Here is a 23279-nt window from a genome sequence, read left to right as displayed (position 1 = left end):
ATCCATTCAAGCATGGTCACCCATGTGTGGACATATGCATGCATGCACATGCATGGGCAGCTCTCTTCGAATTGTGTTAAGGACCATTTAAAGATAGATGGTGCTTGCCCACATGTGTATGTGGCGGCGAGGGCCCAGGAGGAGTACCTAGGAGGCTGCTGGGCCAATGCAAATTAAAATAAGCACTGGCATGTCCACTAGGTCTCGCCTTTCGGACCTTATAAGTGTTTAGCCATGCAACAGTTGATGTTGTTGCACCAAGGATATTGTACTGCATAACTAAATACTTATAAGGTCCCAAAGGCGAGACCTATTGGCTAAGCTAATGCTTGTTTTACAAAGGGCCAGGCAGGTATGGCTTGCGTGGATCCCCCAACGTTTTCTTACCCAGACTCCCCTGCAAACCTCACATTTAGCTGGAAAAAAAAATAACTTTTTTCACACATTTTTGTGTGGGAAAGTTGTGGCATCACCGGGCTGACAAAAATTTCCTACCACCCAACGTTCCCCCGGGTCTCCCAATAAACATGGTGCCTCACTCGTGTGGGAGGCCCAAGTACTCGCGACCCAAAACGTATTGAGGCGACATCAAAATTGCCTATCACGAAACGACCTGGTTTTGCAAGGGGGGTCACCTGGGTTTTTGGCCCTGTGCTCGGTGGCCAGCTACGGAAACCTACCAAACCCACACATTTCTGAAAACTAGACACCCGGGGGATTCTAGGAAGGTATGGCTTGCGTGGTTCCCCAACGTTTTCTTACCCAAAATCCCCTGCAAACCTCAAATTTAGCTGAAAAAAATCACATTTTCCAAACATTTTTGTGTGGGAAAGTTATGGCTTCACCTGGCTGACAAAAATTTCCTACCACCCAGCGTTCCCCCAGGTCTCCCGATAAAAATGGTGCCTCACTGGTGCCACACAGATTCCAGAACTTTCCACCACAAAAATGTGAGGAAAATTCAGTGCCTACTGGGCTTTCTGCCACCCTGGGGAGGGGGGAAATCGAGGGCTATTGCCCCGATATGCCCCCAAGGGGGGCAGAAAGACTGTGGCTATTCTTTTGGGGGGGTGGGGTCATTGGGATGCCGATTCTGGGAAGCCCCCACCCCTACTAATAGAAAAGCCAGCATATTTGCCTCCAGGGGGAGGCAGAAAGGCTGTGGCATCCTTTTTTGGGGGGGTGGGGGCATTGGCATGCCCATTCTGGGCAACCCCCACCCCGAACTTTGGAGAAAAAAATCCCTGGTGGCTAGTGGGCTTTCTGTCCCACCCGGGGGGGTAGATAAGGGGCTATTGCCCCATCTGCCTCCCGGGGGAGGGAGCAGAAAGACTATAATTTTTTGGGGGGTGGGGTGGGGGCAACCCCACCCCTACCTATATAAAAACAAAAACAACCCTGTTGCTTAGTGGGCTTTCTGTCCCCCCGGGGCAGATCAGGGGCTATTGCCCCCATCTTACTCCTGGAGGGGCAGCAAGTCTTTAGTTTTCTTTAGGGGGGGTAGGGTGGGGGCATTTGCATGCCCATTCTGGGCAGCCCCCACCCTGGGCCTATACAAAAAATAATCACTGGTGTCTAGGGTGCTTGCTCCCATCTGCCCCCCAGAGGGGCGGAAAGACTAGCATTTTGTGGGGAGGGGTGGGTCATTGGCATGCCCATCTTTCGCAGCCCCCAGCCCTAAATTAATCGTGGGCTTTCTGCCCCCTCCCGCCCCCATCTGCACCGAGGGGGGGGCAGAAAGGCTGCTATTGTGCAGGGGGGGGGTTGAGGCTTTGGAGTGCCCATAATGGGCAGCCCCCACCCCTAATTTACATAATTAAAACAATCCCTGGTTTCTAGTGGGTTTTCTGCCCCCCAGGTGGGGCAGAAAGACTGGAATTTTGTGGGGGCATTGGCATGTCCATATTGGGCAGCCCCACCCCTAATTATAATTTTAAAAAAAATCTCTGGTATCTAGTGGGCTTTCTGCCCCCCCGGGGGGCAGACTGGGGGCTCCTGCCCCCAGAAAGACTGTTTTTATGGCCGGGGGGTGGGGGCATTGGCTACTGCCCCATCTGCCCGGGGGGGCAGGGGAGACTAAATTTGCCCAAAATAATATGGGGGGAGCAAAGGCCCTTGCCCAAGAGGCCGCTCCCCCCTCCCTCGTGCCTAGTAGGTGGATACCTGCTTGGGGATCGCCCCCCAAGCAGGGATCCAATAGGGAGGGGTATCATTGGATATTCTCCCCTTTCCAACGATACCTCTCCTGACTTTCTACATGCTCAAGGGGCTGAGATTGCCCCCTGAGCATGTAGAAAGTGAAACTGAAATGAGCCCCTTGACTCATTTCAGTTTCATTTTCATTGCAATGATGTCAGCGCGCCATGCGCGCGATCGACATTGCAATGAAAATGTAAATTGACCTCCCGAGGCCTATAAAAAAAGGGAAATCGCTCTGCTGTCTGCAGCAGAGGGATTTAGTGCCCCTGTTCTCATGACAGAATGGTTCTGTCATGAGCACAGGAGCACCGGTGCTCATGACGGAACCATTCCGTCATGAGCACCGAAGGGGTTAAGACCCACCACACTGAAATTCTGTTCATATTTCACAACTTTCACTCTCACAGCTCTTTTAAAAACCTGAATAACCTTCAAAGGAGAAGACCATTATGGACATTCCTTTCCTGCACTCCTCAATTTCTTGATTATAACCAATTTCCCCACACACATTTCCAGTTTAGATTGCAATCCCTTATAGGAATTCAACTTACTTCTCTTCTTCTCCTTTACCCTTTGTATGTGATCCAAACTACTTCCCTGATTTGCAACAATTTCCATCCCTATTTATTGCCTAACAACCAGGGCCACAAATGTAAGCCTGGGATTCAACCGTGTAGGTCTGTGAAAGGTGTACAACTTGCCACAGGATGCCCGTGGTGCGATAATCCAAGAACAGACTTCAAACACTTCCTCAAATTAAGATCATAATTACACAACAATTGCAAAGACTCCATAACTACTCTATTGAACCTCTCAACTTGGCTATTAACTTCGGGATGTTATACTGAAATTCTTTTATGTACACTACCCAAATTCTTCATAAAGTCTTAGTAAATTGTGAACAATCAATAATATTGTTAGTTTCAACCTTTTCTACCGTTCTAACCTCTGGCCATTTAGAAATCTAAAACTATACCAAAGCTTCCTTCCGGGGCAGAATATTAAAAGGCCCAGTAATGTCAATTACAACTTGTTTCCAAGGTCTCCCAGGGACAGCCGTTAGACAAGACTCAACCTTAACAGCATTAGGCGTTTTGTCACTATTTGCACAAGCACTACAAAGACTTACCCAATTATTAACACCAGCATCCATGGATGGCCACCAGTATATTTACCTTACCAGTCTTTTAGGAGAGGACATTCCAAGATGACCCTCATTTTTTTTTGTTGAAACATTTTTTATTGTTTTCATAGCATCAACTCAGTACAAACCCCGCTACCTCCCCCGTCAAAGAAGGCATTGCACATACAGTGTTACCCGCCAACATCCGGGAGAAGGAACTTCCAGCCCATACGGGCCCCCCCCTCCCTCCCCACCCCATGTCAGTGTGCCGCCTGCCTTCCTCCTCGCTCCTGATGTCCAAGATGACCCTCACGGCACAACTCTAATATTCCTCCTCTCAAACCGCTAGGTGGGACAATTTTGTCGCCTCTGGAAAATATCTCATTAGAAACACTAAACTCATCCTTAATTTCAACCAAAGCACCTTAGATCTCTCAAAATCCTTTCCCCACGCCAACCAGTTAAACAATATTCAACTACTTTGTTCAACCCACATTTTTCCACATTTCTACCTCTCATTTTCCTCTGAAATAGTTTTGATAACAGCATTGACGTCCTCAAAAGTGAATGAAATCTCAACTTAATACTCTACAACATTGCTCAATTTCATCATCAAGGTTCGCCCTAGGTATTCTTGACATGCAATCTGAATGTACATTCCTGTGAACAGGAACATACTCCATCTTGTAACAAAAAGATTGCAATTTACTTGGTAGTCTACTCAACCTTGCAGTTAAATTTTACAGCCTATCAGGAGACAGAATATTCACTAAGGGTTTGTGATTTGTCCTAATGATAACATTTCTGTCTCAAACATAAGTTCCTTAACCCCTTCAGTGCCCGCCCCTTTCCCCGCCCAGTGCCGGCCGTTGCATTAGCGGGCGGGGTCTATGACGAGCTGGACTCGTCATGGGCACAGCGCCACCGCGGCCCATGACGAGTCCAGCTCGTCATGGGCACTGAAGGGGTTAATATGTGGAAGCCCATGTGCATGCTAACAATTCCTTTTCAATAACAGAATAATTTAGCTCAGCTTCCCTTAATGTCCCAGAAGCATATGCAACATCCCATTCTTCCTTTCCATCCCTATTTATCAAAACACCTCCAATCCCCACAGCACTCGTATCAACAGAAATTCCCTGACCCAAAAGGTTTCAAACAAGGCACTGCAATTATTTCTTTTTTCAAGATCTGAAAGCAATATCCTGGAGAACACCCCAATCAAACTTTCCATTCTTCCTCAGAATCCTCGATAGATGTTCAACTTTAGAAGCATAGTTTTATACAAATTCCGTATAAAACTCAGCCAAACCCAGAAAAGAAGACAATTATTCTTTGGTTTGCCGAGTTGGTGCATCACGAATGGCTTTCAATGGATCATTTTTTGTGTGATTCCTTCAGCTGAAATGCAATGTCCTAAATACTCTGCTTTGTTAATAGCAAAATTGCACTTAGCGATTCTCAAAGTCATTCCCTTCCAATGTAAAGCTTTCAAAACTTTCTGTAAGTTATTGTTATACTCCAGTTTGTCTTTTCAGTATACTAATATATCATTTTGGAAGGCAACTGCACTAACTAACACATCCAGGGTTTCCTTTGTGATCCTTTGAATAACAGCATCTGCACTGGTCAATAAGAAACGCATGCGTTTATACAGGAAAAGACACTTTGGTGTTATAAAAGCAGTAAGGAACTTAGTGTCTTCATGTGATACGCACTAGTTCGGTCTAAAGTTGTGAATGTAGTAGCTAATGATAATGTAGATATTAACTTATGGTTTTTTGGCCTAGGATGTTGATCAATCCATATGGTTCATACACAGGTGTAAACATAACATCAACTCTCTTTAGGATTAATAGAAATCACAATCAGTGAACCCCATGGTGAAGTTTCAATAATGTTCTTACCACACAAATCCTTGAGTAACCTCAATTTGCCACTATAATTAATTGGAACATTTCTAACCTTATGTTTTACCAGAATGGCATTCTCCTTAAGGATTATCTTATGCTTTAAACCTTTATACTCCCCAAGTTGTCTAGTGAAAACTTCAGGAAAGTTCAAGGCCACAGACTCTAACATAACACTTTTCTCATCATCACCAAACACAGTGAATACACTGGTGGAATAACATATGGATTAAGTCTAATCCCAAGATCATCCTGATAAGGCCACCCCAAAATGAATTCCCCTTTGTTTACAACCAAAATTTTCCCCTTAGATGACCTTCCTTCAAATTTAAGGACGGACCAAAAAAAACACCATCTTGATGCGATCACCAGTATATCCACCTATACTCACCTCTGTGGGTAATGACTCTCTACCCGGCCATAAAGATGTCAATTAATGTGTAATAATGGAGTACCATGCACAAGAATCCAAAATCATGCTGATTATAATACCATCCAATTGAATGTAAGTAGATGGCAGCTTCTTTTGGATTCTACAATCATTCACACAGAAAACTTGTTTGGATTAAGTCCATCACCAGATCTAAATCCTCAACCCAAAAATTAATTATTTTGTGGGAATGAGATTAAGACATATGTGCGAAATGTCCTTTCTTTTTAAACTTTGCACATGCCTTGTAAATACCTGGACACCCTTTGAAATTTCCCAAATGATTATAACTCCCAGAACAATAACACTGTAGCCCCTTCTTGTCAAACATTTTACTGGTTTCAGCATTTCTTTCCTTATCTTCTATGCTTACACAATACAAAGGAAAATTATAATGAACAGCATTGACTAAAGTATTCTTACTCCTGATCTCCAGCACAAATGTTTCTGAATTCTAAATATCTATGGAAATATTCACAATTTCTTTCAATGCAAGATCAGAACAAGCCCAAAGACGTTCCTTCACCTTCTTATTTTTACACTTAATTAGAGCCTTATCCCTCAAAACTTCTTCATAGTTTATATGTTCAGAATCTTTGTGAGGCCAAAGGCCTCAAATCTGCTAAATACTCTTCAAATGTCTCATTCTCATTGTGTGCTTGTGAATTAAATTTATAGCATTCCATTACTATATTCACACTTTTGCCAAATCTCAAACTAAACTCTTTGACAGCATAATCCAATTAATCTAACTCAGCTGTGATATTGGTCGGATTCTAGTTTTGTAAGATTTTTGAATACATTAAGGCCTGCACCCCTGAAACAATGTTTCACCAAAGCGAATTTCCAAGTTGGATAACGCACATCCCCTCCAAGAACATCCACATAAGACAGAAATACTTCAAACCAAACTTTTCACGACATTGCAAATTCACCAGAACTTTGACGAAACATTGAAGGTGGAGCAATAGAAAACATTATGGCAAAATACAATTAATAACAATATTAAAAAATATCATTCAGATTGAAGTATCCCTGGACATGCAATAAATAAGAACTAACACCTCAGTATAAAGGAAAATCCTATTGCACAGCCTAAAGACAGTGTGAATCTTATCTACTCCTGCTGGTGTGCCTGTCACTGTAAGCAGGTGATCTATCCCAACTGTAGACAGTTTACACTGTTGGTGTGCCTGTCACCGTAAGCAGGCATTCTCCTTATACATCACACTTGTATATAATCAAGCATATGTAGATAAACTTGAAAACAACTTCCAAAACGGCTGTCAAGTAAACAATATACAATTCCTTCACAGGAAATTGCTCTTGTTTTCCTCCTCCAGCCCCAACCATCCAAAATGGCCACCACTCACGCAGAAATGTGTGTTTTTTAAAGGAAGTTGGCCTTGTTTTCTTGCTAATGCACAACCATCCACAATGGCCACAAGCTTCTCTCAGTTTTCTACAGGAAATAAAAGTAATACTTCTTGTACTAGTGTCAGAAGCAGTGGTAGTGTTGGAGTCAATCTCAAATAACTCACAATAGTATAGCAGCTCAGACAAAGTTCCCAGAAGGATATCCATTGATCCTCAAACCACAAACAGAGAAGAAAGAGCTACCTGATCGTGTTCAACACATGAAGTAGCATCTAATAGTGTGAAGATCCTCTCCCTCAGCTCGTCACCTGGAGAAACCAATCCTTCGTTGACAGAAACTTCTTTATTTCACAGGTCAGTAATAACAATTAAGTAGTAGCAAACAAACACAACAGCAGCTCAGTCACTGCCTTTCCGACCATCTCATCCAGAATCTCTCCACCCCCACATTCCAAAATATCTTACCTTACAAGAATATATAGATGCTTACATCTAAAAGGCCACAGGAAGGTCACCTAGGTAAGAATTACTGATTCTTTTATACAATGGGCTCATATCTCCCATTTAATTTAAAGTTAAAACCTTCAACTCAAATCCAAAGCTATTAAACCACCCAGAAATCAATCCAATATGCCAAGTTAGGATCAACACTGCCAGTGTATAGTGTATAAAACTCCCAAAAATAACATTTTTGAAATCACTATACAAGGAACTTGTCATGTTTCAGGATCTAATTGAATATCTTCTCAATACCCTAAACCAGAATTCCCCAATGTTGGTCCTGGAGGGCAGGATCCACTGAAGATTTTTTAAGATAACTACATTTATATAAATGTGGACATGCTAGAAATCTGACATGTATCCAACCCTCCTGGATCGACATTAGAGAAACCTACCCTAAACCACGACCCTTAAGTATGCCAATCTGTGTGAAGTGACTTAAACAGGCACAGTCTAGCAAAAAGCAACATAAAATTAGTAAAGTTACAAAGTACAAAAAAGAATCAAAAATCGAAAAATAACCCACAACAAATATGAGGCACTTACAACTGGTAGTGTTGGAAGTTCTTCATGTGTATATGCTTGCAAGCTTCTCCTGCGACCGGAATGGTTCTTTCAAAAATTAAGAAAAACATTACACAGACGTAAAAAACGCCAGTACCACAATGAACATATTTAAATCTTTAGTCTTTAAACCCAACAGTGAAAAGTGAAAGCATTAGATTCTAGAAACTTCGATCTATATTTTTTTTAAAGTATTAATAAAGTGAGTAAAGGCAAATATACCTATAGTCATCAAATGTATTTATCTAATTAATTATGAATAATGTATTGCTAATTCTCCAGAATATGGTGGGTTATATGTACCAGTTTTATTGAGCGCACTGCTACCTTTACAGATGTCTCAGCGCAGTGAGGAGGCAAAATAAGGGGGGAAATGAAGGTGACTCTTTTAGTACAGAGCCAAGTCTTCAGTGCTTTCCTAAAGTGCAGAAAATTCTGTAAATTGCATAAGCATAGAAAGAAATTCCATAATTTGGCGGTAGCAACCGAAAAGCCTCCCACTCAGACATGTAGGAATCCAGGAACCTAGAGAAGGAGGGCATCAGATGATGGGAGGAAACAACCTGAGGCATTGCATAAAAACTTGTTTTTAAGATAGGTGGATCCCATATAATGGCAGGATCTGTGGATATGTTTAAGTGACTTAAAGGGGCTCCTCTTTTCCACTGAAAGCCAATGAAGAGCATCAAATGCCGCAGATAAAGAAGAGCGCCAGGGACAGGCCAAAGGAAGTTTGGCGGCCACATTTTGCATGCACTGAAGTATCTTCAGCACTTCAGATAATGCGCCCAAGAAGAGGGAGTTGCAATAATCCAGACTACTTAATATGGTAGTTTGGACAACTATCTGATGAACTACCATAGGAGAAGTAGGATTTTTCTCAGAACATTTACCAACAGGCAGCCATAAGAGGACAGGTGATTAGCTTATCTATCCAGGAAGAGATCCGTGTCCCAGAAGAAACCAAGGTTTTTCCACATATTCTGAAGGTTCAGGAGGCACAAAATAATATGAGGGCTAAACGTTTGATGGGTGGAATAGCATAGGGGTGAATCCAGACTCGCTCGATTTTGTCTGAGTTGAGACATTAATGCCCAGCCGGGATGGAAGGAATTGAGGAAACCGGACCGGACGGATCTGTTGAGATGATCAACTGGGCATTGCGTAATTTGAACAGCTGAGTCCAAATAATCTTATTACTGTCAACAGAGGTTGACATTGCGCTTGTTACTGCATTGACTTTATGACAAAATAATCTAAATATTTGGATGTGTATTTGTAGCCAAATCCTAGCTATCTAAAACAATACAGAAAAAGATTAATTTCACATACTATACACCCAGCTACTCACTTACATTAGCCTTACATTACAATTTGTATAGCAACTTCAATCAGAGCTAAATTTGTAAAAAAATAAATTAAATAAAAAGTGCTGGGTCTCTTGTCTGCAGGCCACCGCAGTTGGTACCACACATTGTCACTGTACTTTTGGTTTGCCCCTTTCTTCCGTTCCCTCTTTTGCCTTCTGTACCCCCGTTTCTTCCCGCCGCTGCCTCCCTACGGCCCCGCCCCCTCGCTCACCCATTCGCCGCCCCGCTCACGCCTACCAGTTGCTCCTCCTTCCCACCTCCCCTTATATGGCGGGCGCTGCGCGGCCGCCCTGTTGGCACGCTGAAGGCGCGCCTAAGGCAAGCCCGTCTGCACCCGTCCGCGCCTGGACAGCGCCCAGTGCCAGAACCCCATGCACGCCACAACGCCCGTCTCAGCTATGACTCCAGCACCCTCCTCGCACTCAATGCCGGACGATCAAGCACCTGCTGCCTAGCAACCCCGAAGCGCACCCAAGTACCCTTCTCCTGCCGGAACTGCAGCTTTCCCAGCATCCGGCCGTCAACCCACCGACCAGGAAAAAACCCAACTACCTCAGATGCATTCTCCTCAAAACCCACTCTGCCCGCGAACACGACTCAACCTCCCCAGACGTCGCTTTCCTGACGTAGACCTGGCTGAACCCCTCCTCGGCACCCGACATCGCCACAGCCATCCCAGAAGGCTACAAGATCACCTGCAGGGATCGCACCAACGGAGTAGGAGGAGGATTCGCCATCGTCCACAGAAACACTCTCAGGGTCTCGACCAACACCGACGACACCCTCAGCACCGCCGAACACCTGCACTTCTAGATCCACACCGACCCCACCACCACCCTCAGAGGAACCCTCGTCTACAGACCCCCGGACCCTAACCACAGTTCAGCGACTCCATCGCCGACTTCGTCAGCACACACGCCCTCGCATCCACAGACTACATCCTCCTCAGGGACCTGAACTTCCACCTCGAGAACAACGATGACACCAACTCCACCACGCTGATCGACAATCTCGCCAACCTCGGACTCAAGACAACTCGTCACAACACCCACCCACTCCGCCGGCCACACGCTTGACCCCATCTTCTCCGCAAGCCCCAACACCACCGAACTCCACTGGACCGACCATCGCTGCATCCACTTCACCTTCCGAAAACCCACCACGCACCATCGCACCCAACAGATGCCTCGCCGCTGCTGGAGCAAAGTCACCGAAGACCAGCTAACCACCACCCTCGCCCAGAGCCCACCCGCCAACCCCACCAACCCCGACACCATCGCCCGCAACCTCAGACAGTGGATCGATGACTGCGCCAACACCCACGCCCCGGTCAGGAAACCCTCCAACAGCCACACCGGCAAGAAAGCCAGCAAGTTCACTGAAGACCTCCAGGCCTCCAAGCAAACCTGCCGAAAGTTAGAGAAGAACTGGCTCTGTGAACGAACACCGGACAGCTACGCAGCCCACAAGAACGCCACCCGCAGACACCACCACCTCGTCAGATCCGCCAAAAGTGCCTCCTTCAAAGACCACCTAGACAACAACGCACACAACAGCAAAGAGCTCTTCAACATCGTGAAGGAACTCTCCAACCCCAGCTCCAACACCAACGACATCCCACCTTTGCAAGACCTGTGCGACTCGCTGGCCACCTTCTTCCATCGCAAGATCGCAGACATCAAATCAAATCATGGGATATTTATTAAGCGCACATATCACTACAGAAGTCTCATGGCGCTAGTGGATAACTCTGCGATGAAATAGATTTGGTGCAGTTAGATGTCAAACAGCCATGTCTTCAACTTCCTACGAAAACAGTTATGATCAATTATAGTGCGTAGATGAGGGGGCAGTTTGTTCCAGAACGTAGGGGCAAGGAAGGAGAAAGATCTGCCTCCATTTGTGGTGGTGCGAATTCTAGGAGATGCGAGGAGTGCTAAGTTACTGGATCTCAAATTTCTGCCAGGTAGATACCAGCTTAAATTTTTGGGCCCAAAAGCCCGGACCTTTTACGTACATATTCTTATGCGTTAAACAAAGAATCTTAAAGCGTATTTGTTTCCTTACAGGCAGCAAGTGTAGGAGTTTCAGATTGGGTACCGATGGAGATCTTGGTAGGAGATTGAGTACCAACCTCGCTGCGGTGTTCTGCAGAACCTGCATCCTTGAAAGAAGGTTTTCATTTGTGGCTGCCAGCAAGGCATTCCCATAGTCCATACGGCTAATAATGAGTCCCTGGACTAGCGGTTTTCTCGCCTCCATCGGAATCCATTTGAAAACTTTGCGCAAGTTACGCATGATGCCAAAACAGGAGCTGACTGTCTTATTAATGTGGTCTTTCATTGACAATTTATTGTCCATTTGAAAACCAAGATTACGCACCGTTAGTGTTGGAGTAGGACAGGAGCCAAGGTTGAGGGCCACCAGTCATGTGACTAGGGCTCATGAGCCCTGCCATAAAGCATTATCTCAGTTTTTCCTCCATTTAGCGGCAGATGGTTGGTGCACATCCAATTATCAATGTGCGACATACAGTTCTTGAAACGGTATTTAGTTTCCATTGTATCTGGACCAAGAGTGATCAGGATCTGAGTGTCGTCAGCATACGACACAACATGAAAGCCATAGGATCTAATCACTTTGGCCAGAGGGGTCACGTAAAGGTTAAAGAGTGTCGGGCCCAAAATAGAGCCCTGTGGTACTCCCATCCTGACTGATCTCCTAACTGTACTATCGCATTACGATCGGTAAGATAGTTTTTGAGCCACTGTAAAGCCTTTCCCCTGACACCAATCTCCCAAAACCGACGTTCAAGAATGCTGTGGGAGATTGTGTCAAACGCTGCTGATAGATCTAGCGGGACGAGGATAGATGACTGCCCCCTGTCCAATGCCAGTCTGATGTTGTCCGTTACTTCCAGCAGAGCTATTTCGGTACTATGGTCTGCCCTAAAACCCGCTTGTGAAGTGTCCAGCAGTCCCTGGCTCTCAAGGTGGTCAACGAGCTGTTTGTTGACCAGTGACTCGAGCATCTTACTGAAATGGGGGGAGCAGCGATATTGGGCGATAATTAGAAAGAAGTTTAGGGTCTGCGGTAGATTTTTTTAATATGGGCCTGACTCTGGCAGTTTTTCATATTTTAGGAACTTCCGATTTTGACAATGACTTGTTAAATAAGTCGGTGAGGCTGTCTAGCAAAGCTGGAGCTATGATTGGAAGGATTCTTGGTGGCAAAGAATCTGTAGGAGAACCTGATTTTACTTTTATGATAGCTTTGGTCACTTCTTCAAAACTACACTGGGTACATTTTTCCATAATGTGAGGGAGATCAGAGGCAGTTAAGGAAAGATTCCCCGAAACATTGATAATATTTTGTGGGGGAAAGGAATTATGAATTGCTATGATCGTATCATCGAAAAATTTGGAGAGGGAATCTATCCAGTCCTGAGAGATAGAGGATTGCGTCTGAACAGGTGGAGTAGAGAATTCTTTTAAGTTTTGATAAAGCTCTTTGTTTGAGTTTGCTGCCTTCTCAATACGATTTAGGAGAAATAATTTTTTTGTCTGTCTTATGTTTTCCATATACTTGTGGTGAACATCTTTATATGATTCCCGGTCTATAGGGTCTTTGGTTTTTCTCCAATACTGCTCCGCAGTCCTACAAGAGAGCTTTGCTGACTTTAATTGTTCCGTGAACCAAGGAGCGGCTCGAGTTTTGACTGTAACTCTAGTCAGAGGAGCAATTTTGTCCAGTGCATTAGTTATTGTTCTTTCTAAGGAAATTGCTCTTTGATCAATATTATTATTTAGACTGGGTTGAGTTGAACTGAAGTAGGTAGTAAAAAGAGGTAAGGTGACTTTGCGCCAAGATCTTCGCCAAACTAATTCCTTCCTGGGGACTGAATTGATGGTATGGTCGAAAATGACAAATTTTAATAAGCTGTGGTCCGACCATAATAATGGTAGTGAAGGCTCAACCTTAACCTTATTAGAGTTTGTTAATAGTAAGTCAAGCGTGTGGCCCGCAGTATGTGTGGGCCCGGTTACCAATTGGACTAATTCCAGGGTGCTGATACTGGAAATTAGCTGATCTGTATCTGGATCCTGTAATAATTCCGCGTGATGATTATAATCTAACAAAAGAAAATAATCTGAGGCTAATACATGTGGAGCAATTATCTCCAGTAGCTTATGTGGGAAATCATTTTTGGGGCCGGGAGGTCTATGTACTAAGGCTCCTCTCCATGTTCCTCCTAACAGACCTTCCATTTTAAAAACACATAGTTCCATTTTGTTCGTACGTATTTATGATTTCTAAAGAGGTGATGTTCACATCCGGAATAGTGGCTATAAGCAGGCCACCTCCTCTATTCAATTCTCTGTCCACGCTTATTATGTTGTATTGTGGAGGAAAAGCAGTGACGACATCTGGAGAGGTATGCTCACGCAACCACGTTTCCGTGATAAAACAGATATCTGGTAATTCAGAGTCAATGAGACTCTGAATCAACAGCATGTTTGGGAATGGAATGGGCGTTAAAATAGAGTGCTTTTAGTGGTTTGGCGATTTTAGTAAGGTTGGAGTTACATGATACTTGAGTTTCACTAGGGGGGAGCTGGTATGTTAAATGATACTTGAGTTTCACTAGGGGGAGCTGGTATATTAGGACATAAGATCCTTTGTACCCCGCTAATTGTTACAGCTTCTGTAAGTATTTACGAGATAAGTGGTTAAGATCTTTCAACTCCTGACTTGAGTATTTAAACAAAGTCATTTTGGAGGCTTACTAATTTAGAGGAGGAAACGGGGTAAACTATATATAAAATAGAACAGGCAGGGGTTGTGGCAGCTGGCAGCGGTCGTGCGCGGACGGGCGCAGACAGGCTTGTCTTGCGCCAGCATGCCGCTGCGCTCATCCACTGCCCAGCCCCGCCTTTTGTAGGGCTAAGGCGGTTGAAAATGCTGGTGTGCTAACCGCAGTTCCGGTCGGCAGACCGTAAGTGAAAACTGACGCCTTCTCGTCCCTCCGCTCAATCGCCACAAGCCGTGGCGGACCGAGGACACAGGCGACTACTTTAAAGTGAGTGCTTTCCAAATTTAAAAAAGTGAATACGGCGCAATTAAAATTGGGGTGATAGCAGCGCAAAGCTAAAAATACAGTTTCAAGTGTTTGTCAGGCCTAATTAAACACAAAGCACAATATTTCAGGAAATTCACATTACCTATAATAGTCAGTTGTAGGAGTCATATGGTCTGCGGTAGCAGAGTATCCACGACACCTTCAATGCCAGGACCACCCCGACAACCACTGAGACCTCCGCCCCCGCGAACACCATCCGCACCGACTGCCTGCTCTCCTGGACCAACATAAACGACGACGACACCATCAAAATCATGAACACCATCCACTCCGGATCTCCGTCAGACCCATGCCCACACCACATCTTCAACAAAGCCAGCACCGCCATCGCACCCCATCTCCGGAAAGCCATCAACATCTCCTTTGAGACAGCAACCTTCCCGGAGAGCTGGAAGCACGCCGAGATCAACGCCTTACTCAAGAAACCCAAGGCGGACCCCAAGGACCTCAAGAACTTCCGGCCCATCTCTCTGCTCCCGTTCCCGGCGAAGGTCATCGAGAAGACCGTCAACAAACAACTGACCCGCTACCTCGAGGAGAACAGCATCCTGGACCCGTCCCAGTCCGGGTTCCGCAGCAACCACAGCACCGAAACAGCCCTCATCGCCGCCACCGATGACATCAGGACCCTGCTAGACAACGGAGAAACCGCGACCCTCATCCTCCTGGATCTGTCAGCCGCCTTCGACAAGCTCTGCCACCGCACACTACGCACACGCCTCCACGACGCCGGGATCCAAGAGAAGGCCCTGGACTGGACCACCTCCTTCCTCTCCGGCGGAACACAGAGCGTCCGCCTCCCCCCCCCTTCCACTCCAAAGCCACCGAGAACATCTGCGGCGTACCCCAAGGCTCATCCCTCAGCCCAACGCTGTTTAACATCTACAAGGCTCCACTCACCCGCGTCGCCCGACAACACAACCTCAACATCATATCTTACGCTGATGACACCCAGCTGATCCTTTCCCTCACCAAGGACCCGAACATCGCCAAAACCAACCTCCACGAAGGAATGAAGGACGTCGCCGAATGGATGAGGAACAGCCGACTGAAGCTGAACTCGGACAAGACGGAGGTCCTCATCCTCGAAACCACCCCTTCGGCCTCGGACGACTCCTGGTGGCCGGCCACACTAGGAACAGCTCCAACGCCCACCGACCACGCACGCTACCTAGGGGTCATCCTTGACTCCACCCTCTCCATGACTAAGCAGGTCAACGCCGTCTCTTCCTCCTGCTTCAACACCCTCCGCATGCTCCGCAAGATCTACAAGTGGATCCCCACTGAAACAAGAAGAACGGTCACCCAGGCCCTCGTCAGCAGCAGGTTGGACTACGGAAACACCCTCTATGCAGGAGCCTCGGCCAAACTCCTGAAACGGCTTCAAAGCATCCAGAACGCCTGATCCTTGACATCCCTCACCGCAGCCACATCACACCCCACCTGTGAGACCTGCACTGGCTCCCCGTCAACAAGAGGATAACCTTCAAGCTCCTCACCCACGCACACAAGGCACTCCACAACACCACAATCACTCGTACTAGCATGAGGATAGACGGAGACGGATAAGAAAATCCATTCAGTAGTTCAGTAGTTTAAGATATTAAAGGGCCATAGCAAACAGCTATGTCCTGAGGGTGGGCCATAGCAGGAGCCTGGTGGATGGCGGTCCCCAGGGCCATCTTTGGCACCAGGAGGTTCATTAAACCCCAGGGAGGTGGTGGTCCCGGGGGTCTGCTACGGGCCCACTTCATTATATTATTTGAGCCCCGGCAAAGTGGTGGTCTCCAGGGCTGCGGGCGGCGCATGGGCCCCCCACATTTCTATGGTAATTGCCCCAGGGAAGTGGCCGTCCCTGGGGCCAGCATGTCTAAGGTAATTGCCCCAGGAAGCAGAGTCCCAAGATGGCTGCCAACACTTCCTGAAGTGTTGGCAGCCAATCAAATTTCAGTTGGATCCGTGAGTCCACTGCAAGGCCTCGTGTCCCCAGATATCTATATACTTTTTTTTATTTTTACTAAAATACCTCTGAAACTACTGAGCGAATTTACACAATCACAAAAAGCACACTTTCTGGACCAACATCTAGCTTTCTGGGAAATTAGGTGTTATTCCATTCAGCGATTTGGGCTGTAGTCTTGTTCAAAAAATGAAAAATCCCCATAGACATAACATGGGTAAAAAGCGTTTTGGGACAACACCTTTGTTTTCGGCCCCCGCTTGACGGATCACTCCAAAACTTTCAACACAGCAGCTGAACCCAAAAGGAGATTTTTTTGAAATTGTCACAACTCCCGCCAAGCCATAGCTATCAGCTATGTCCTGGGGGTGGGCACCCCAAGACATAGCAGGAGCCGGCCCCTGGTGGGTGGCGGTCCCCAGGGCAGTGGGGGAGGGGGGTGCGCACGGGCTCCCTGCATTACCATGTTAATTGCTCCAGGATGGTGGTGGAACTCAGGGTTACGGGGGTCTGCTCAGCCGCTTGGATTATACATAAAGCCAGAGGGGGTGGCGGAACCTGGGCTTCGGGGGCCGTGTGGGCCCCGGGCACCACTTTACTTATGTTTGGCCTAGGTTGGTGGAGGTCCCCGGGCGCGGGCGTGCTGCAGGGGCACCCCCCACATAATTATAAAACACTGCCCCTGGAATTTTTCCCACCCGGGGGCTTCTTATAAAACCGCCCGCGAATTTGAGGCAACATTTTATTTTAAATGCTTTTAACCATCTGGTGGGGTCCCTGTGGGACCCCTTACCCCCACCATATCTGGGGGGGTCAGGATATCCCCACCCTGCTACCTTTTCTTTATTTTTTACTTTTTTTGAGGGACTCTGCTTCAAGCTGAGCCCCAAGATGGCTGCCAAAATTTCCTGGTTGAAGTGTTGGCAGCCAATTAAATTTCAGTAGGATCTGCGAGTCTACTGCAAGGACTTGCGTCCCCAAATATCTATATTTTTTACACCTATATATCTCTAAACACTGCTGAGCCGCTTTACACTAAATCACAAAAAGCACACTTTCTGTACTAACATCTAACTTTCTGCCATATTTGGTGTAATTCCATTCAGCGGTTAGGGCTGTAGTGTTCAAAAATAAAAAAACCTATAGACACAAAATGAGAAAAATGCGTTTTGGGAACCTCTTTTTTCTTGGCCCCCGCTTGACAGATCAAACCGAAACTTTCAACACAGGAGCTGAACCAAAAAGTGGACATTTTTTAATAACTTCATGAAGATTCGTAAAGGGGCACAAAAGGTATTGGCAAAAGAAAAAACGCTTTCCCTATGGAAACTTTGGTCGTAACTATACATTTATATATATATATATATATATATATATATATATATATATATATATATATCCAAGAACTCCGCTAATGTCGCTTCTGACAACGGATACGGACACAACATGAAAGCCATAGGATCTAATCACTTTGGCCAGAGGGGTCACGTAAAGGTTAAAGAGTGTCGGGCCCAAAATAGAGCCCTGTGGTACTCCCATCCTGACTGATCTCCTAACTGTACTATCGCATTACGATCGGTAAGATAGTTTTTGAGCCACTGTAAAGCCTTTCCCCTGACACCAATCTCCCAAAACCGACGTTCAAGAATGCTGTGGGAGATTGTGTCAAACGCTGCTGATAGATCTAGCGGGACGAGGATAGATGACTGCCCCCTGTCCAATGCCAGTCTGATGTTGTCCGTTACTTCCAGCAGAGCTATTTCGGTACTATGGTCTGCCCTAAAACCCGCTTGTGAAGTGTCCAGCAGTCCCTGGCTCTCAAGGTGGTCAACGAGCTGTTTGTTGACCAGTGACTCGAGCATCTTACTGAAATGGGGGGAGCAGCGATATTGGGCGATAATTAGAAAGAAGTTTAGGGTCTGCGGTAGATTTTTTTAATATGGGCCTGACTCTGGCAGTTTTTCATATTTTAGGAACTTCCGATTTTGACAATGACTTGTTAAATAAGTCGGTGAGGCTGTCTAGCAAAGCTGGAGCTATGATTGGAAGGATTCTTGGTGGCAAAGGATGTGTAGGAGAACCTGATTTTACTTTTATGATAGCTTTGGTCACTTCTTCAAAACTACACTGGGTACATTTTTCCATAATGTGAGGGAGATCAGAGGCAGTTAAGGAAAGATTCCCCGAAACATTGATAATATTTTGTGGGGGAAAGGAATTATGAATTGCTATGATCGTATCATCGAAAAATTTGGAGAGGGAATCTATCCAGTCCTGAGAGATAGAGGATTGCGTCTGAACAGGTGGAGTAGAGAATTCTTTTAAGTTTTGATAAAGCTCTTTGTTTGAGTTTGCTGCCTTCTCAATACGATTTAGGAGAAATCATTTTTTTGTCTGTCTTATGTTTTCCATATACTTGTGGTGAACATCTTTATATGATTCCCGGTCTATAGGGTCTTTGGATTTTCTCCAATACTGTTCCGCAGTCCTACAAGAGAGCTTTGCTGACTTTAATTGTTCCGTGAACCAAGGAGCGGCTCGAGTTTTGACTGTAACTCTAGTCAGAGGAGCAATTTTGTCCAGTGCATTAGTTATTGTTCTTTCTAAGGAAATTGCTCTTTGATCAATATTATTATTTAGACTGGGTTGAGTTGAACTGAAGTAGGTAGTAAAAAGAGGTAAGGTGACTTTGCGCCAATATCTTCGCCAAACTAATTCCTTCCTGGGGACTGAATTGATGGTATGGTCGAAAATGACAAATTTTAATAAGCTGTGGTCCGACCATAATAATGGTAGTGAAGGCTCAACCTTAACCTTATTAGAGTTTGTTAATAGTAAGTCAAGCGTGTGGCCCGCAGTATGTGTGGGCCCGGTTACCAATTGGACTAATTCCAGGGTGCTGATACTGGAAATTAGCTGATCTGTATCTGGATCCTGTAATAATTCCGCGTGATGATTATAATCTAACAAAAGAAAATAATCTGAGGCTAATACATGTGGAGCAATTATCTCCAGTAGCTTATGTGGGAAATCATTTTTGGGGCCGGGAGGTCGATGTACTAAGGCTCCTCTCCATGTTCCTCCTAACAGACCTTCCATTTTAAAAACACATAGTTCCATTTTGTTCGTACGTATTTATGATTTCTAAAGAGGTGATGTTCACATCCGGAATAGTGGCTATAAGCAGGCCACCTCCTCTATTCAATTCTCTGTCCACGCTTATTATGTTGTATTGTGGAGGAAAAGCAGTGACGACATCTGGAGAGGTATGCTCACGCAACCACGTTTCCGTGATAAAACAGATATCTGGTAATTCAGAGTCAATGAGACTCTGAATCAACAGCATGTTTGGGAATGGAATGGGCGTTAAAATAGAGTGCTTTTAGTGGTTTGGCGATTTTAGTAAGGTTGGAGTTACATGATACTTGAGTTTCACTAGGGGGGAGCTGGTATGTTAAATGATACTTGAGTTTCACTAGGGGGAGCTGGTATATTAGGACACAAGATCCTTTGTACCCCGCTAATTGTTACAGCTTCTGTAAGTATTTACGAGATAAGTGGTTAAGATCTTTCAACTCCTGACTTGAGTATTTAAACAAAGTCATTTTGGAGGCTTACTAATTTAGAGGAGGAAACGGGGTAAACTATATATAAAATAGAACAGGCAGGGGTCGTGGCAGCTGGCAGCGGTCGTGCGCGGACGGGCGCAGACAGGCTTGTCTTGCGCCAGCATGCCGCTGCGCTCATCCACTGCCCAGCCCCGCCTTTTGTAGGGCTAAGGCGGTTGAAAATGCTGGTGTGCTAACCGCAGTTCCGGTCGGCAGACCGTAAGTGAAAACTGACGCCTTCTCGTCCCTCCGCTCAATCGCCACAAGCCGTGGCGGACCGAGGACACAGGCGACTACTTTAAAGTGAGTGCTTTCCAAATTTAAAAAAGTGAATACGGCGCAATTAAAATTGGGGTGATAGCAGCGCAAAGCTAAAAATACAGTTTCAAGTGTTTGTCAGGCCTAATTAAACACAAAGCACAATATTTCAGGAAATTCACATTATCTATAATAGTCAGTTGTAGGAGTCATATGGTCTGCGGTAGCAGAGTATCCACGACACCTTCAATGCCAGGACCACCCCGACAACCACTGAGACCTCCGCCCCCGCGAACACCATCCGCACCGACTGCCTGCTCTCCTGGACCAACATAAACGACGACGACACCATCAAAATCATGAACACCATCCACTCCGGATCTCCGTCAGACCCATGCCCACACCACATCTTCAACAAAGCCAGCACCGCCATCGCACCCCATCTCCGGAAAGCCATCAACATCTCCTTTGAGACAGCAACCTTCCCGGAGAGCTGGAAGCACGCCGAGATCAACGCCTTACTCAAGAAACCCAAGGCGGACCCCAAGAACTTCCGGCCCATCTCTCTGCTCCCGTTCCCGGCGAAGGTCATCGAGAAGACCGTCAACAAACAACTGACCCGCTACCTCGAGGAGAACAGCATCCTGGACCCGTCCCAGTCCGGGTTCCGCAGCAACCACAGCACCGAAACAGCCCTCATCGCCACCACCGATGACATCAGGACCCTGCTAGACAACGGAGAAACCGCGACCCTCATCCTCCTGCATCTGTCAGCCGCCTTCGACAAGCTCTGCCACCGCACACTACGCACACGCCTCCACGACGCCGGGATCCAAGAGAAGGCCCTGGACTGGACCACCTCCTTCCTCTCCGGCGGAACACAGAGCGTCCGCCTCCCCCCCCCTTCCACTCCAAAGCCACCGAGAACATCTGCGGCGTACCCCAAGGCTCATCCCTCAGCCCAACGCTGTTTAACATCTACAAGGCTCCACTCACCCGCGTCGCCCGACAACACAACCTCAACATCATATCTTACGCCGATGACACCCAGCTGATCCTTTCCCTCACCAAGGACCCGAACATCGCCAAAACCAACCTCCACGAAGGAATGAAGGACGTCGCCGAATGGATGAGGAACAGCCGACTGAAGCTGAACTCGGACAAGACGGAGGTCCTCATCCTCGAAACCACCCCTTCGGCCTCGGACGACTCCTGGTGGCCGGCCACACTAGGAACAGCTCCAACGCCCACCGACCACGCACGCTACCTAGGGGTCATCCTTGACTCCACCCTCTCCATGACTAAGCAGGTCAACGCCGTCTCTTCCTCCTGCTTCAACACCCTCCGCATGCTCCGCAAGATCTACAAGTGGATCCCCACTGAAACAAGAAGAACGGTCACCCAGGCCCTCGTCAGCAGCAGGTTGGACTACGGAAACACCCTCTATGCAGGAGCCTCGGCCAAACTCCTGAAACGGCTTCAAAGCATCCAGAACGCCTGATCCTTGACATCCCTCACCGCAGCCACATCACACCCCACCTGTGAGACCTGCACTGGCTCCCCGTCAACAAGAGGATAACCTTCAAGCTCCTCACCCACGCACACAAGGCACTCCACAACACCACAATCACTCGTACTAGCATGAGGATAGACGGAGACGGATAAGAAAATCCATTCAGTAGTTCAGTAGTTTAAGATATTAAAGGGCCATAGCAAACAGCTATGTCCTGAGGGTGGGCCATAGCAGGAGCCTGGTGGATGGCGGTCCCCAGGGCCATCTTTGGCACCAGGAGGTTCATTAAACCCCAGGGAGGTGGTGGTCCCGGGGGTCTGCTACGGGCCCACTTCATTATATTATTTGAGCCCCGGCAAAGTGGTGGTCTCCAGGGCTGCGGGCGGCGCATGGGCCCCCCACATTTCTATGGTAATTGCCCCAGGGAAGTGGCCGTCCCTGGGGCCAGCATGTCTAAGGTAATTGCCCCAGGAAGCAGAGTCCCAAGATGGCTGCCAACACTTCCTGAAGTGTTGGCAGCCAATCAAATTTCAGATGGATCCGTGAGTCCACTGCAAGGCCTCGTGTCCCCAGATATCTATATACTTTTTTTTATTTTTACTAAAATACCTCTGAAACTACTGAGCGAATTTACACAATCACAAAAAGCACACTTTCTGGACCAACATCTAGCTTTCTGGGAAATTAGGTGTTATTCCATTCAGCGATTTGGGCTGTAGTCTTGTTCAAAAAATGAAAAATCCCCATAGACATAACATGGGTAAAAAGCGTTTTGGGACAACACCTTTGTTTTCGGCCCCCGCTTGACGGATCACTCCAAAACTTTCAACACAACAGCTGAACCCAAAAGGAGATTTTTTTGAAATTGTCACAACTCCCGCCAAGCCATAGCTATCAGCTATGTCCTGGGGGTGGGCACCCCAAGACATAGCAGGAGCCGGCCCCTGGTGGGTGGCGGTCCCCAGGGCAGTGGGGGAGGGGGGGGCGCACGGGCTCCCTGCATTACCATGTTAATTGCCCCAGGATGGTGGTGGAACTCAGGGTTACGGGGGTCTGTTCAGCCGCTTGGATTATACATAAAGCCAGAGGGGGTGGCGGAACCTGGGCTTCGGGGGCCGTGTGGGCCCCGGGCACCACTTTACTTATGTTTGGCCTAGGTTGGTGGAGGTCCCCGGGCGCGGGCGTGCTGCAGGGGCACCCCCCACATAATTATAAAACACTGCCCCTGGAATTTTTCCCACCCGGGGGCTTCTTATAAAACCGCCCGCGAATTTGAGGCAACATTTTATTTTAAATGCTTTTAACCATCTGGTGGGGTCCCTGTGG

The 23279-nt window shown here is 46.7% G+C and overlaps 1 protein-coding gene across 4 annotated transcripts in view; it reads right to left on the bottom strand.

Annotated features, from left to right (window-relative positions):
• Positions 1-23279, bottom strand: part of NEDD4 (NEDD4 E3 ubiquitin protein ligase) — a 1922401-nt gene that overhangs the window by 889865 nt on the left and 1009257 nt on the right. For 2 of the 4 annotated variants that reach the window (XM_085644133.1, XM_085644131.1), the window contains one exon: positions 8087-8152. The exons of the other annotated variants lie outside the window; for them this stretch is intronic. In XM_085644133.1, coding sequence (XP_085500259.1) covers positions 8087-8152 — 66 coding nt within the window. The remainder of the gene's footprint in view (positions 1-8086; positions 8153-23279) is intronic. 4 annotated transcript variants of the gene reach the window in all.

This window comes from Triturus cristatus, chromosome 3_1, assembly GCF_964204655.1.
Source record: "Triturus cristatus chromosome 3_1, aTriCri1.1, whole genome shotgun sequence".
Classification (NCBI taxonomy): Eukaryota; Metazoa; Chordata; class Amphibia; order Caudata; family Salamandridae; genus Triturus; species Triturus cristatus.
Note: the sequence above shows the minus strand (reverse complement) of the source record. Positions and strands in the feature narration are given on the sequence as shown.